This window comes from Alexandromys fortis, unplaced genomic scaffold (genome assembly GCF_014885135.2).
Source record: "Alexandromys fortis isolate MF-2015 unplaced genomic scaffold, M_Fortis_MF-2015_v1.1 scaffold_109, whole genome shotgun sequence".
In the NCBI taxonomy this organism is placed as follows: Eukaryota; Metazoa; Chordata; class Mammalia; order Rodentia; family Cricetidae; genus Alexandromys; species Alexandromys fortis.
In genome coordinates this window covers 2,404,205-2,417,916 of record NW_026068005.1, presented here as the reverse complement: position 1 = coordinate 2,417,916, position 13,712 = coordinate 2,404,205, and the positions used below count along the sequence as shown (strand labels likewise).

General features: G+C 41.9%; 1 protein-coding gene across 5 annotated transcripts in view; it reads right to left on the bottom strand.

Annotated features, from left to right (window-relative positions):
• Nucleotides 1-414: 414 nt before the first annotated feature.
• Nckap5 (NCK associated protein 5) overlaps nt 415-13,712 on the bottom strand; it is an 820,785-nt gene continuing 807,487 nt past the window's right edge. For all 5 annotated transcript variants that reach the window (XM_050161478.1, XM_050161479.1, XM_050161480.1 and 2 more), the window contains one exon: nt 415-1,778. In XM_050161478.1, coding sequence (XP_050017435.1) covers nt 1,500-1,778 — 279 coding nt within the window. In that variant the 3' untranslated portion in view covers nt 415-1,499. The remainder of the gene's footprint in view (nt 1,779-13,712) is intronic.

Sequence of the window (13,712 nt, the reverse complement as noted above, 5' to 3'; positions counted from 1 at the left end):
TGGCGACCGAAGCTCTTGGTGCCCCCGCCCCCAACCCCACGCGTTTCCATCCCCCACCCCGGATTTGGGAGCCTCAGTGGAAACCCGTGGCTAAGTGTCACCTCTCTTCTGTGGAGCCTCCCAAGGGGAAGTGCTCTCAGGCTGGGCTCTGGTCATTTAGTTTTCTACCCTCTGCAGAGATCGGGTCCATAGCTGCCTCGGGCTCATTCTCCCCATCCCCACCCTCTTCCTTACATTTCTAGCTGGTTAACTCCTTGGGGGGACAGAGATGCTGTGACCCTTACTTGCTTGTCTGCAGTGTGGATCTTATTCCTTCAGGAACCTATCCACAGAGCAAGCTCGGGACGCGATTAAGATAATCATTGAACCAATCGCTCCTTGAATAAAGTTCTTTTCTGCTCTTAGAGGGTGGGAGAGGACTTTTATTCAGAAATAAAATGAAACAAAAGGATTTTTAAGGTCTGAAAGACAAAGATGCTTTACACAATTTGAATTTAAGATAACGAAATTCAAAGACCACAAATTGCACACATAAAATAACACTGGTCATACAATACTCTATAAAGATACGAGTGTGCTAAGGCAACCGCACAAATCCTAAACATAGCTCTACTCTGCCTGGGCTGCAGGCTTCTGTACAGAAGGAATTATAAATAGTTCACGTCTAGAAAAAATACACATAACCTTTAAAATAGAATTTATCCTCACATATGAACAGTCTTTAATAGAAAAGGATATTAAAAAGTAAGAAATGTTCATAGCACCAACCATTCATTTTTTTATAAAGTGAATATGACAAATAGAGTACCCAGATTTTAATAAAGAAAAAGCAGGGAGATAAAAAAAAATCAACAAACACTCAGAATTGTAGAGAAGTACAGTGGAGAGGCTGGAGAGGCTGGGGCGAAGCCTGCTGAGATTCGCTCCGTTCTGCATTAGCAGACGCGCTGCAGATGCCACCCATGTCATTGCTAAAGTCTTTCCAGTGACGATTTGGACATTGGACCACCATTCAGATTTTCGGGGGCAGCGATGACCTCAATCCTCTGGCTTTTCTGCAGGCCCCACGTTTAGATCGACACAGTGTATATGCAAATAATTTGAAGACCGGGGTGATTAACTTCACAAAATCCTTAGTTGGAGTTATTTTTTTAAAAATATATTATCAACTTCTAAAACTTAATACATCATTTCAAGAGCATGGCGCCAACACTTTTTATTGCTATCTTTCTCCACCTACAAATATAATTTCTCTTTCCCCCAAATTTACAGCTTTTATACAAATACTCAAAAAAAGTGCAAACGTTGAGAATTTTCTATCATATTTTGCTTTTAATCCTCAGGAAACACAGTAAGTAGCGGCGATCTCTATCAGTCCACTAGGGGAGTAAACTCTGGTGCATCGGCTGCTGTCATTTCTGGAGTTAGTGCTCCCCATATTCCGCTCCGTGTCTGTTTTCCTAGTGTACAGAGCCCAGGGATCACTGATGGGTGCTCCCCTATGCATCATGGGAAGCCTGACTTGTGCAAGAAGAGAAGCTGTCATACAGAGAGTCACTCAGAGACTCCACATTGTCCATGCCAGGCCTCGCCGAGTTACTGGACGACACATCTATCTTTTTTCCTTTCTCTTCCTTTTGTCCTTTAACCTTGCTTGGAGACTTCTCTGGTTCTAATAAAATCACAGTATTGCTGTTAAATTTATTGAACGACTCCAGGGAAATTTCAGATAATCTATTCTCAGGATCTTCCTTTGTTTCTTCGACTTGTTTCAGCTCCTGCAATAAAAAGGAGGAAAATATTAGAAACATAATTCTTTGGAAAAAATCAATTTATCCTATCTGATATTCAATTATTGTCTGAATAAAGTACAGTTTAAAGGGGTAGAGGGAACCTACAAGTCCTTAACAATCTTTCAGTGTAATTAAATGCAATAATAAAGCTAATTTTAGGGATAAATCAAGACTTTAATCATTTTACTGAGATAAATAGATCTCAATTTGCAAACCAGTTAAGTGCCACTTAATTCATTTTAAATGGATCCATTTGAAATTTGCTCAGGTAAAGTGTCGTATTTTTCTTTATCAAAGGTTCAAAGCCCTCTGTTTTCTTAATAAATATTCCTTGCACTTTTTCTAAAAGGGATACAGATTGAGTTTCAGCCAGAAGTTACAGTCATTCGGGGGGTAAAAAGGCATAAAATCCCTTAAATTGCCATAAAATTTAAGAACATATTAAGCTTGTTAAGAATATTGTCATGTTTGAATTTTGTCCCTTGTAGGCACCAAAGATATTTGAAGGAGTGCACCAAGTGACTGAAGATTCCAGAATGGCTAGAGGCAAAAAAAAAAAAAAAAACAAGAAACAGGTCTACAGTTTAGTACCTTCCCCTTCCAGAAGATTCTAGCCATACCTTTTCCTGGGTATTTACGAAATGTTCTTAATACCCCCAAGGACTCCATAAAATACTGCAGTTATACTAGGCAATCTTTGAAGGTTCCTTGTAAGCATGAGTGTGTTCAGGGCGGGGTGAGGACAAAAGGAGGCAGGGACACCAGAGGCAACGAGAAGAGTGCAAGTGGCCAAGTTGCTAAAGCACTTTCCATCAACTTTTCTACCGTGAGGCAAGAATCCCACCAACCACAAGGAAAAGCTGCAAAGGGGAGTTTAATATATGATAGCATCTTTATTAAAATATATGATGTCTCTCAGAGACACTTAACAGATTCTTTTAGCCGTTTCATGGCTACAAGGTAAGATTTCATTTTGCTTTAGCTTTTTGGCCTTATATTACTTTACAAGTTTTATTTCATTTTAGTTGATATATAATAATCTTACTTATACCCAGCACACAGTGTATTTTTTTTTACACTTGTATAGGATGTGTGATAAATAGTCCAATCATGGTGTCTTGGGCTGGGGAGATGGCCAACTCAGTGTATTACTTCCTTGCAAGCATAAGGACCTGCGTTTGATCCTCAGAACTAACCTATAAGAAATGGATGTGGGGGCACACACTAGTAATCTAAGTGGAAGCAGAGAAAGGATGCTCTCCGAGCTCCATAGTCAGCCAGCCCAGCCTACTTGGTGAGTCCCAGGCCAGTGAGAGCCTGTGTTTAGAGATAAACATACCCCGAATCAAAAGCAACCCAAACAAGGACAGTGCCAGAGGAACAACTCTAGGTTGTCTTCCGGCATTTACATGCACAAAGGTGTACCTGTACACACAGGAACATCACACACACACACACACACACACACACACACACACACACACACGATACTTAGTATGCCCATCAACTCAAACTTTAGTCACTGTAGCAAGAAGTCAAAACCCTTTTCTATAGCTATTTGGAAACACACAATACTGCTAACAAAACTCACTTTTCTAGGAACACAAGATCAGAAACAAGGCTTAGCCTGATAATCACTTGGATGTGGCTTCCCTGCACAGCAGAGAGAGAGAATTCTGAAGTCAGTTTGGCTAAATATGGGGCTTTTATTCTTTCTGTTTGTTGGACCTATCCCCTTACATGAAAAAAAAAAAAAAGGACACAAATATCATGATTTTTTTAAAAAAAATTTTAACCAAATCTTCTATTTCAATGATTTGCCAAACCATTTTGAATACATGCAGTTCTTTCTACCGTCCAGCCTATGCCCCATACAATTATACTAGACTTACAAATGCCACGAGGAAACTGATGGAGGCCGACAAATTCAGTCAAGACCTGTAGACTCTTAAATGCTAAGTGCCCAACAGGAAAAGAAAAGAGAGATGTAAGTGGATGTCTTTAGTGTTCCAAGGGCCAGTGCTTGGGGTTTCTCTGTAATGGAGAGCAGGGTCATTTCATGGGGAGATCTGGGCATCTGCCCTGAATTAGTGCTTATTTAATGACTCAGTGTGCTGAAGTATTATTTGTAGAACAGGTTTTCAATCTTAAGTGGTTGCCTGGAAACCATGGTGAGGGGCTGATCCACAGGCAATGATTCCATATTCAGGAAGAACTCAAGCAAGTGCTTTTTCATGTTCTGCCAAATCTTAAGCCTTTGATCCCTGCCCCCTACATTACATGGCACCATATTAGCAATGGGCGGATAGTAGGAAATAGCTTGGAGAGTGGATGTTTGCCTCCATCACCAAATGTGAGGATACTTTTCCGTTTGGGTGGATAAGGAGCCTGCAGCGCAGTTCCTCATCACCCGGATGTGTGTGTTACTCTTTCTCAAGAACCACAAGCATTTTCCTCCCCTCTATTTACTTGGTCTGTGTGGCTCTTTACCAGGAAAGCTAGTGTAGATGGAAGCAGATGGAAGGTTTGGATGCTAGGGCTGCATGGTGAAGGGGGTTAATCGGAGGCCCTAGAGGGAGACAATCCGAGAGTCTGTGTCAGCTAGACCACCTCCCTGACTGTGAGTGCCATGACCGTCCATGCCTCTTCAGATGTGAGTGGTGGCAGGCAGACATTATACATGCGCTGAGGAAAATCTAGAAACACGGCACCTTACAGCTCTAGACACATAGCCCTGCTTCATGTGCATTGTTTTTAGTGGCACAGTCGTTGGTAAATGCTGCTGTGAACACGTGATCACCCGTCTGTGAATAACCCTAAGGAAACTCATTAGGGCAACACATACACAGACATGCGCGTGTGCACACACATACACACCATACACATATATACACCATACCACATACACACCATACCACACACACACATACACACCACACACATACACACACATTCCACCCACCACACACACATACATACACACCATACCAAATACACACTACACACACACAGATACACACACCACACCTATACACACCACACACACATACATACACACACCACATACACACCTCACCATACCTATACACACCCCACACATACATACCACACACTATACCACATACATATTCCACACATCGCAGACACCATACACACACATACACACACCATATATACCATATATACACCACACCACACACATATGTACCACATATACATCACACACCCCACATACATGACACACATGCTGCACACATGCGCATGGCACACACACTATAACATACCACACACCACATACAGACATACCACACACACACACACACATCATCATCATCATCATCATCAGTCCATGACAATGGTTCTCAGAGTTCACGTTCCAGACTAGCAGCAACCACTGGAATACCAAGGAGCCTATTGGAAATGCAATTTCATGGTGTTCACCCAGACCCACTAGATGGGGAATCTGGGGCCATGCCACCTGTTCTAAGCAAGCTCACAGTGTGATTCTGACACATGCTCAATATGCAATATATACACGTACTGGCTAGTTTTATGTCAATTTGTCACAGCTAAAACCACCAGAGAGGAGGGAGACTCAATTAGGAAAATGCCTCCTTAAGGTCAAGCTGTAGGCAAGCCTGAAGACATTTTCTTAATTAGTAATTGCTGCTGGAGGTCCCAGTCCATTGGGGGTGGTGCCATCCCTGGGTTGGTGGTCTTGGGATCTGTAAGAAAGCAGGCTTAGCAAATCACGAGGAGCAAGCCAGTAAACAGCAGTCCTTCATGGGCACTGCATCAACTCCTGCCTCCAGCTTCCAGCTCCATGTGAGTTCATGGCTTCCTTCAATGAAGAGCAGCGATATAGAAGTGTAAGCTGTAAACCCTTTCCTCACCAGCTGGATTTGATCCCGGTGTTTTATCACAGCAGTAGTAACTCTGACTGAGACAATACAAATATAAAAGCTTTACAATAAAGAAAGTGGGAGCTGGAGAGATGGCTTAGTCATTAAAGGATGGACTCACAAGCAAAAATAACAGAGTGGAAAGAAGAAACAAGCTATGTATGTATGTATGCATGCATGCATGCATGTGTCTATCTATCATCTATCTCTAGAATCTACCTAAATCGTGTGTCTATCAACTGTCTGTCTGTCTGTCTGGCTCTGGCCATAGTGGTTACGGAAAGAAAGTCAGCTATAAGGAAACCATGCCTTCTCGTTGTGTAGGGGATGGAATGTGAGTTCACATTGTTTCTTAGCTGCACACCATTGGTGCAGGTGACAATAGGGGCCACTCTTCACCTGGCCTCACACCGGGAGCCCCAGGATAGAGTGAAGACAGTGGTTCAGGAGCACAGGCTGTGTCTAACATCAGAAACACAGGTCTGGAAGTTTTTATTTAGAAGGTCAAAAATCTAGGTACTGTTTGCAATAATTAAAAGTACCATGACTTTTAACCACTTGCTCATAAGAAAACAATTAAAAAGAACAGTGGCGGAAACAAGCAAGAACTTCACATGCATATCCGCGTGCACAACTGCATGCAGTATCTGCTTTACCTGAGCTTATGGATCAGGCATCGTGCTGTGTACTTTTCTATTTATCTATTTTCCTATTCTATGTTTTATTGGTGCATATTCAAGGCACACAGTGATGGGTTTGCATGAAGACATTTTCACGCGGATGTACCTTTTCCTCTGACCATGGCCACCCCCACCCTCCTTTTTCTCCACTCTCCGACTAGTTCCATTCTGTCCTCCAGTCTTATTTCTGGTGTAATCTTGTACCGTCTCTTGTGTAGCGTCTCTTGTATAGGAGGATCAAATCATTTACAAGTAGAATAATTTATATCTTCTTTTCTCATGCAAGTCCTTTTATTTCCTTTTCTTGTCTTACTGTTCTAGCTAAAGGCTTCAAGCATTGTATTGAATAAGTGTAGACAGAGCGGGTGCCTTTGTCTTAGTCCAGATTTTATAGGAAAGTTTAGCTTTTTCCTTATTTACAACTACATGTCGAGGTCAGCAGCATTTACTTATTATTTAAGATATATTTTAATTATGTTGTGTGTGTGTATGCATGCACGTGCTTGTGTGCAGGTACCCACAGAGGCCAGAAGAAGGTGTCTGATCCTCTGGAGCTGAAGTTACAGACAGTTGTGAGACACTTAATGTGGGTGTCAGGAATTGAACTCAGAAGCAAGAACCCTTAGCCACGGAGCCATCTCTCTAACCCCTCAATCTATCTTTTTAACTGCTTATTTTATGAATTGGGCATGTCACTGTTCGGTGTGTATATGATTAGGATTATTTTATTCTTTTGATTAATCATATTTTAACCAATATTAAGTGATAGTCTTAATCCCTGTTAATTAAGTAATTAGTCAGCTAGTAATGTGGCTACACCCACCTTTTTCTAGTTTCTTTGCTTAGGATGTCTTTTTCTGTCCTTTAATTCTATGTCTGTATTGATTTTTGCCAGTGAGGTGTGTTTACTGAAGGTAACAAATACATGGATTCTGTTTTAGTCCTAACTACTAGCCCTTATCTTTTGGTTGGAAATTTGAGGTTATTAACATTATTATTTTATCTTTATTATTGACTGAATTTTCTAATTCATCTACCTTGTCTCCAAGCCCCATCTTCCATCTGATTATTTCTATTTGTAAAGCTTGCCACTGAGTTTTTAGTTTAATTGAGCTTCTCATTTCCAGAATTTTAATTTGAAGTTTTCAGCATTTTACTTTACTAGATCTTCTTTCCACGTCCCCTGTTCACATCCTCATTTCACTGTGTTGGTTTATTCTCTTTGAATTCATTCAGTTTAGTTCATATTCTCCTTGAAGTCATTCAATGTTCTTAGAATCATTCCTTTGACTTCTTAGGCTTCATCTAATTTGCTGTCATTGGAATCCATGATTTTCCTCCTGCTACACACTTTAAAAAATTCCCCACTGTGTAGAATGAATAATAAAAACCCAGAGACAGGAATTGGGGTTCAACCTGAAGGTCAGCAAAGCAAAACAGCCAGCCACTGGCTCTTACCTCTGCTTTAGTCCGAAATGGCGATCCTGTGTCCAGGAATCTCAGAATGAGACTGAGCTGAGACCTATCTCCTTCCATCACAAATTCCTCTCTAGGGCTGGGATTAAAGGCGTGCACGAATACTGCTCAGTTTCTACGGCAAACTAGCATGACTACTAGGATTAAAGGTGTGTGTCATCACCACTGCCTGGTCTGTAATGCTAACCGGTGGGCTGGTTTACTCTCTGATCTTCAGGCAAGCTTTAGTAAAATACAAATGAAATATCACTGCATTCCTACTGTTATATAGATGTTTCCTCCAGATAAAAACAGTCTCTCCAGGGATGGGGAGCTTCAGAAAACTCACGAGGCAAAGAAATGAAACATGCCTGGGAAAGCTGAAAACCATCAGCCTAGCCAACCAACCACCATCTTGGAGAGTTCAACTGTGCTCCCTTGCTATAAAGATCAGCTGGGTGTGCTGATGGTTTACAGGGGCTCCTTGCCCCTAGAAGCAGAAATAGGATCCAGCACACTTGTCTAAGTACCCAGCTGTTTCCTATTACCCTACAACTCTGCATGTGGGTTGGGGGAAGAGCTAGAGTCTACAGAAGTAGGGGAACACTAGAATGAGATGGTTATAGCAAAGCCTTCATCCCTGCTTCATAAGGCTTTCCAGATGTGGCCAAGTCTTGGAGGAGTGCCCACACTCCTGTCAGTAAACCCACCCTATGCCCTGTGAAGAAGTCCAATAAACTCACTGCTTTCCCGGAGCAAACTCTGGCATCCTGTCCCAGTTTGTCCGTTTGTCTGCTTGTCCTTGGGCTCTTAAGAGGAGAGACAGATACTGCTTTATGTCTCCCCATGGGAAGGAATATTAGTAACAACTGGAAAATTCACTAGGGCCCTCCTCAGATTTACAGAAGCAGTAAAAGGCTATTGAATGGAGAAACATGACCAGCCAGCCTGCTGAGAGGAGATCCCTGAGACCTGCAAGACCTGTAAAATGTGCAGGGCCCCAAGACTGCAGTTTTATCAAGCAGTCACAAGTGTTGGATGGACTTTGGGGTGATATAGCTGCCTTGATCACCCCTGCTCCTATAAGCAACCCCTCACGCACACTCCTGTTAGTAATCCCAAGGAAAACTCAAGTTCACCAAGTTAGACTTCAGTGCAATCATTACTTCGGTCTATCCCTACCTAGGATGAGTAGACATATATGTGGCCTGTCTTCCTCGGAGAATCTCCCACGTAGCATCTGGCTGTTCCTCCCCTTGCTACCCATTTCATTTATAAGGCTTAGCCAGATACTAGCTTGTCCACGTTTTCTTGGCTTCCTTCCAGACTCTCCAGTTGCTTTTGAGATTGTGATGTCTCCTTGCCTCCGCTCAGGAACATGTGGAAGTAGGCTGGTAACTATCTTGTCAGATGTCATTTATTTCTAACTGTCTGAAGCCACGCTGACTTTAAATTTAAATAGAGGGAGGGATCGAGGTCAAATGGTAATGAGTTAATGATCTACTTGGCAGATGGGAACAAAACAGTGTGAATGTCACACACTAACCACAGTGATGACAGCTCATGTTGACTGGGGTAGACGCTAAGAACACTGAGGGGTTATCTGGTTTGCTTTCCAAGTATTGCTTTTTGCCTTTCCTTGTTTATTGTTTATTCATTTTCTAATCCTTTTGTGTGTNTCTAACCCATTTCTAATATTTTGTGTAGCCCATGAGCTGGCTTACCAGGGAGGATCTTAACCTGCGTCTGTCTGGAGCGGGAGAACCATGGCGACTCTCACTAAGCTTTTTCCCAGCATTCTGTTCTGTTTACTCCGCCTACCTAAGGGTTGGCCTATCAAATGGGCCTAGGCAGTTTCTTTATTAATAAGAAATCACTCCCACATCATGTATGTATGATTGTGTGTGAGTTCAGGCATATAAAGTCAGAGGCCTACCTTGGGTGCCAGTCCTTGCTTTTTGCCTTTCTGGAGACAAGGTCTCTTTGTTGCCCACTGCTACATACACCAGGGTTGCTAGCTCACAAGCTTCTGAGGCCTGCCCTATCTCAGCTGGCATGATAGATATGCTCTACCCTGTCTGGCTTTAAACAGGCTTTGGGGATTTGAATACCTGTCCTCAAGCTGGCATAGCAAACACTTTACCCATGGCATTATTTCTATAGCTCTATTTGTTAGTTATTTGAGGCAAGGTCTCAACGTGTAACCTAGTTGGGCCTAGAACTCACTATGTAGCCCAAGCTGACCTCAAACTTGCTGTAATTCAACTCACTCAGCTTCAAGAGTGGTGAGATTACAGCTATGGGCCTGGTTCTCCAATTGCAGAGAATATGTGGAGGCCACATTAGTATCTCTATTTATAGCCATGAGGCTTGAGGAAGTTTAGAAACTCATTTAAGGTCCTGCTGTCGTGCTATGGGAGCATGGCAATGTGCCTGCAGAGCCCAGGCTCTGAAACTTCACCTAACAAGTATCGGCCAGTTGTGTCTTTAAGAGCAGTGCCTACAATAAGAATCATATGACCTGAGACAGTTTAATGATTAAGAGCAAATACTGCTCTTGCAGAGGACCAGAGTTCAATTCCCAGCACCCGTGCCAGGTGGCTAACAGCCTAGAACTCCAGCTCCTGGGGATCTGATATCCTCTCTGGGCCTCCCTGGAAACTGTATTTATGTGTACATATAGACACACACACACACACACACACACATACAACTAATATAATGTAAATAAAAATAAGAATTACAGAACAATAATGATGAGCCCAGCACAGATCAGGGTTCAACAAGAATTACGTTAGTGCCATAAAACATCCCATTCCTTCACATGTGTTGTATTTCACCAGAATTAAAATAAAATTACTGTATTAAATTTGTCTCCTATAGGTGGCAACAGTTGTATGAGTGACTTTCATCTTGGGTCTTTTTGTTGCCCTTGGCAACAAAAGTAAAGCTAAACAGGGCAACAGGAGGACATGTTTTCAGGTTAGAAATGAGCATCCATGGAGTATTTTCTTGTCTTCTGTGCAAACATAGACTTCTGAGTGATAATGCTAGCAAGGAACTGTGAGGTAGGCGCCAAAAATCTCTTGAGAGTCGCACTGCAACTCATGTAATGCCTTGTTGTCAAACAGTAATCAATCAAACCAATTTACTGTATGGCTGACTCTGCATAAATAATCTTACGGTTATGATTCACAGAGGGTACTCTGTAAGAGAGGGTGCGCTTGGTCATATTTTGAAGGGTAAGTAGAATTAAGATACAGTAAAGAAGTAGGAGAGTATTCTAGCATGCTGCCATGTAACAGGCTCCTTTTTGTCTCCGTACACTGTTCTGTAGTCCACTTCAATTCCATATATGTCATGGAAGCCCATCTCTTGGTCTAATGGACTCTGCAGTGGACAGACTTGCTGTAAAGCTGGAGACACAGAAAGAGGTGTGCCAAAGACATTCTCAGTGACCTAATCAGACTCCCAGAATTACCAGCACAGTAGATGGGATGAAAGTTCTTTATTTCCAAATAGGTGCCCCACTAGGTTCTCACAGAGTTTTAATATCAACAAAGAAGGCCAGGAAGGTCAGAGACAATTGTGCCTTATACAGGATACTTATGTGACCTGTGATTTGCACAGATTTGAGATTCAGTTGAAAGTTGACCTGGAAATTTACTTGTCATTTTGCTTTGTTTTGTTTTTTCATAGAAACCCATAGCATATGTTTTCACTGTCATTGATACTCATGAAAGAAACTTTGCCTAGAGTAATATTGTTAATGTTAGGAAGGATCAGCTAGGCGGAGAGACAAACTCTTGCAAAAAAATATGAGGATACTTGAGGAGAGACCAAAAAAATTCATGGGATTAAACCAGTAAAAGGGATATATTTATAGCTATATACCTATGCCTATCAATGGATCTACTTATCTATCTTTCTATCTATCTTTCTATCTATCTATCTTTCTATCTATCTATCTATCTATCTATCTATCTATCATCTATCTATCTATCTATCTATCTATCTATCTATCATCTATCATCTACATCTATCTGTGCATGCCGATGTCCACTTCTAAGAGATGCCTGTTGAATTCTATAGCTAGAAACTCCTGCCCACAGTCATAGAGAAATATACAGTAAACATATGATACAGCAAAGTGAATTATCATTCTATGATTAAGGCTACTATTTCATCATTTCAAATACATTTTCATTATCGATTTTATCTTAAAGATATTGGTCCTCGGGCCTACTGTAAAATGTCAGGAAGCTATGCAAAGCTGCTGGGGGAATTCAAACTGAGCTTCCTTTCTCAGATGAGCACTAACTCAGCATCAGAGTCCTTGGCCCAAATTAGTGCAAGCAGGGTCTTAATTAACAATCCCAGTCTCTTAGTTCTCTATTGCTATAGAGACTCACTGCCAGTCATCCCAGGAAAACACATGGTAGGCAAACAGCCAAACTTCCAAACTATTTTTTTTACTGTATGTCAAGTACTGTGTGACTTTATTGCATGAATTATCTCATTTCATCCTTAAAGCAATCCCATGAGAGAGCTCGATTATCAACCCCATTACACAAATTGGAAAATATAGTCATAGAGGTCTAAATACTAGTCCAAACATGCATGGTTAATCTGCCAGAGTCAGGAGTGGAGAAGAAGCTGTCAGAAGACAGAATGCATCAGTACACATTATGGCAGGTATCTGGAACCTAGTTTGTTAGAGAAGGCTGCTTGTTTGTCTCTGGCCTTCAAGAACCAAAATAACCACACAGAAACTACATTAATTAAAACACTACTTGGCCCATTAGCTCTAACTTCTTATTGGCTAACTATTACATTTTAATTTAAGCCATTTCAAGTAATCTATGCATCACCACGATGTCGTGGCCTATCAGCAAAGTTTCAGCACAGCTGTCTCCAGGGCTTCTCTCTGACTCTGCCCTTCTTTCTCCCAGCATTCAGCCTAGTTTTCCCTGCCTACCTAAGTTTTGCCTTGCTATAGGTCCAAAGCAGTTTCTTTATTCATTGATGGTAATCACAGCACACAGAGGGGACTCCCACATCACTAGTTCATGATTGCTGACATGGTTCTCCACATTCAAGTTCCTTTCAAATTTTCCTACTCTGCAAAGCCCTAAAGCCTTAATTGGACATCCTGTACACATCTATTACTGGCTCAGTAAACAACCTTAACATTCTTCCTCCCCATCTTAGTTCTCAGTGACCTGGAAAAGAAAAGTGAAGGGCTGACAAGTGACTCCAATATCAACTTTCTTACCAAGAAAGCTTCAACTAGAGAATGAGGTTCCAATCTGTAAAAAGTGAGCTCTCTTACACTGGTAGTAGAATATAGTGAGCTTACCAGGCAAGCATGAGTGCTCGAGTTCCATCTCCAGATGCCACCGAGAAAAGCTAGCTATGGTGGCACATGCCTGTAACCCTGCACAGGAAAGGAGGCGGGGGAAGGATCCCTGTAGCCTGCCAGGTAGCCTAGCACAGTCAGAGGGCTCTAGTAAAAACACCCTTTCTGGGAAATTAAGGCAGATAGCAAGTGAGGAAGAAACTCGAGGTTGACCTTTGGATTCCACAAATATGTGTGCATGCAAACACATGCGTGTGCACACATGCACGCGCATGCACACACACACACAGAATGGAATGAGGCATCATGGTTGGCATCTCTGAGAGAGGGAATGAACCATCATAGAACTTCATATCATACATAACCAAAACCAATGTGTGCTTCTGATAGCTAACCCAACCCAAGAGAAATGAAGAGAGATCCCGAGGTGCCTGTGTATTACCAGAGCCTTTTTTTCTTTGGGCCGCCAGCTCTCTCTCTCTCTCTCTCTCTCTCTCTCTCTCTCTCTCTCTCTCTCTCTCTC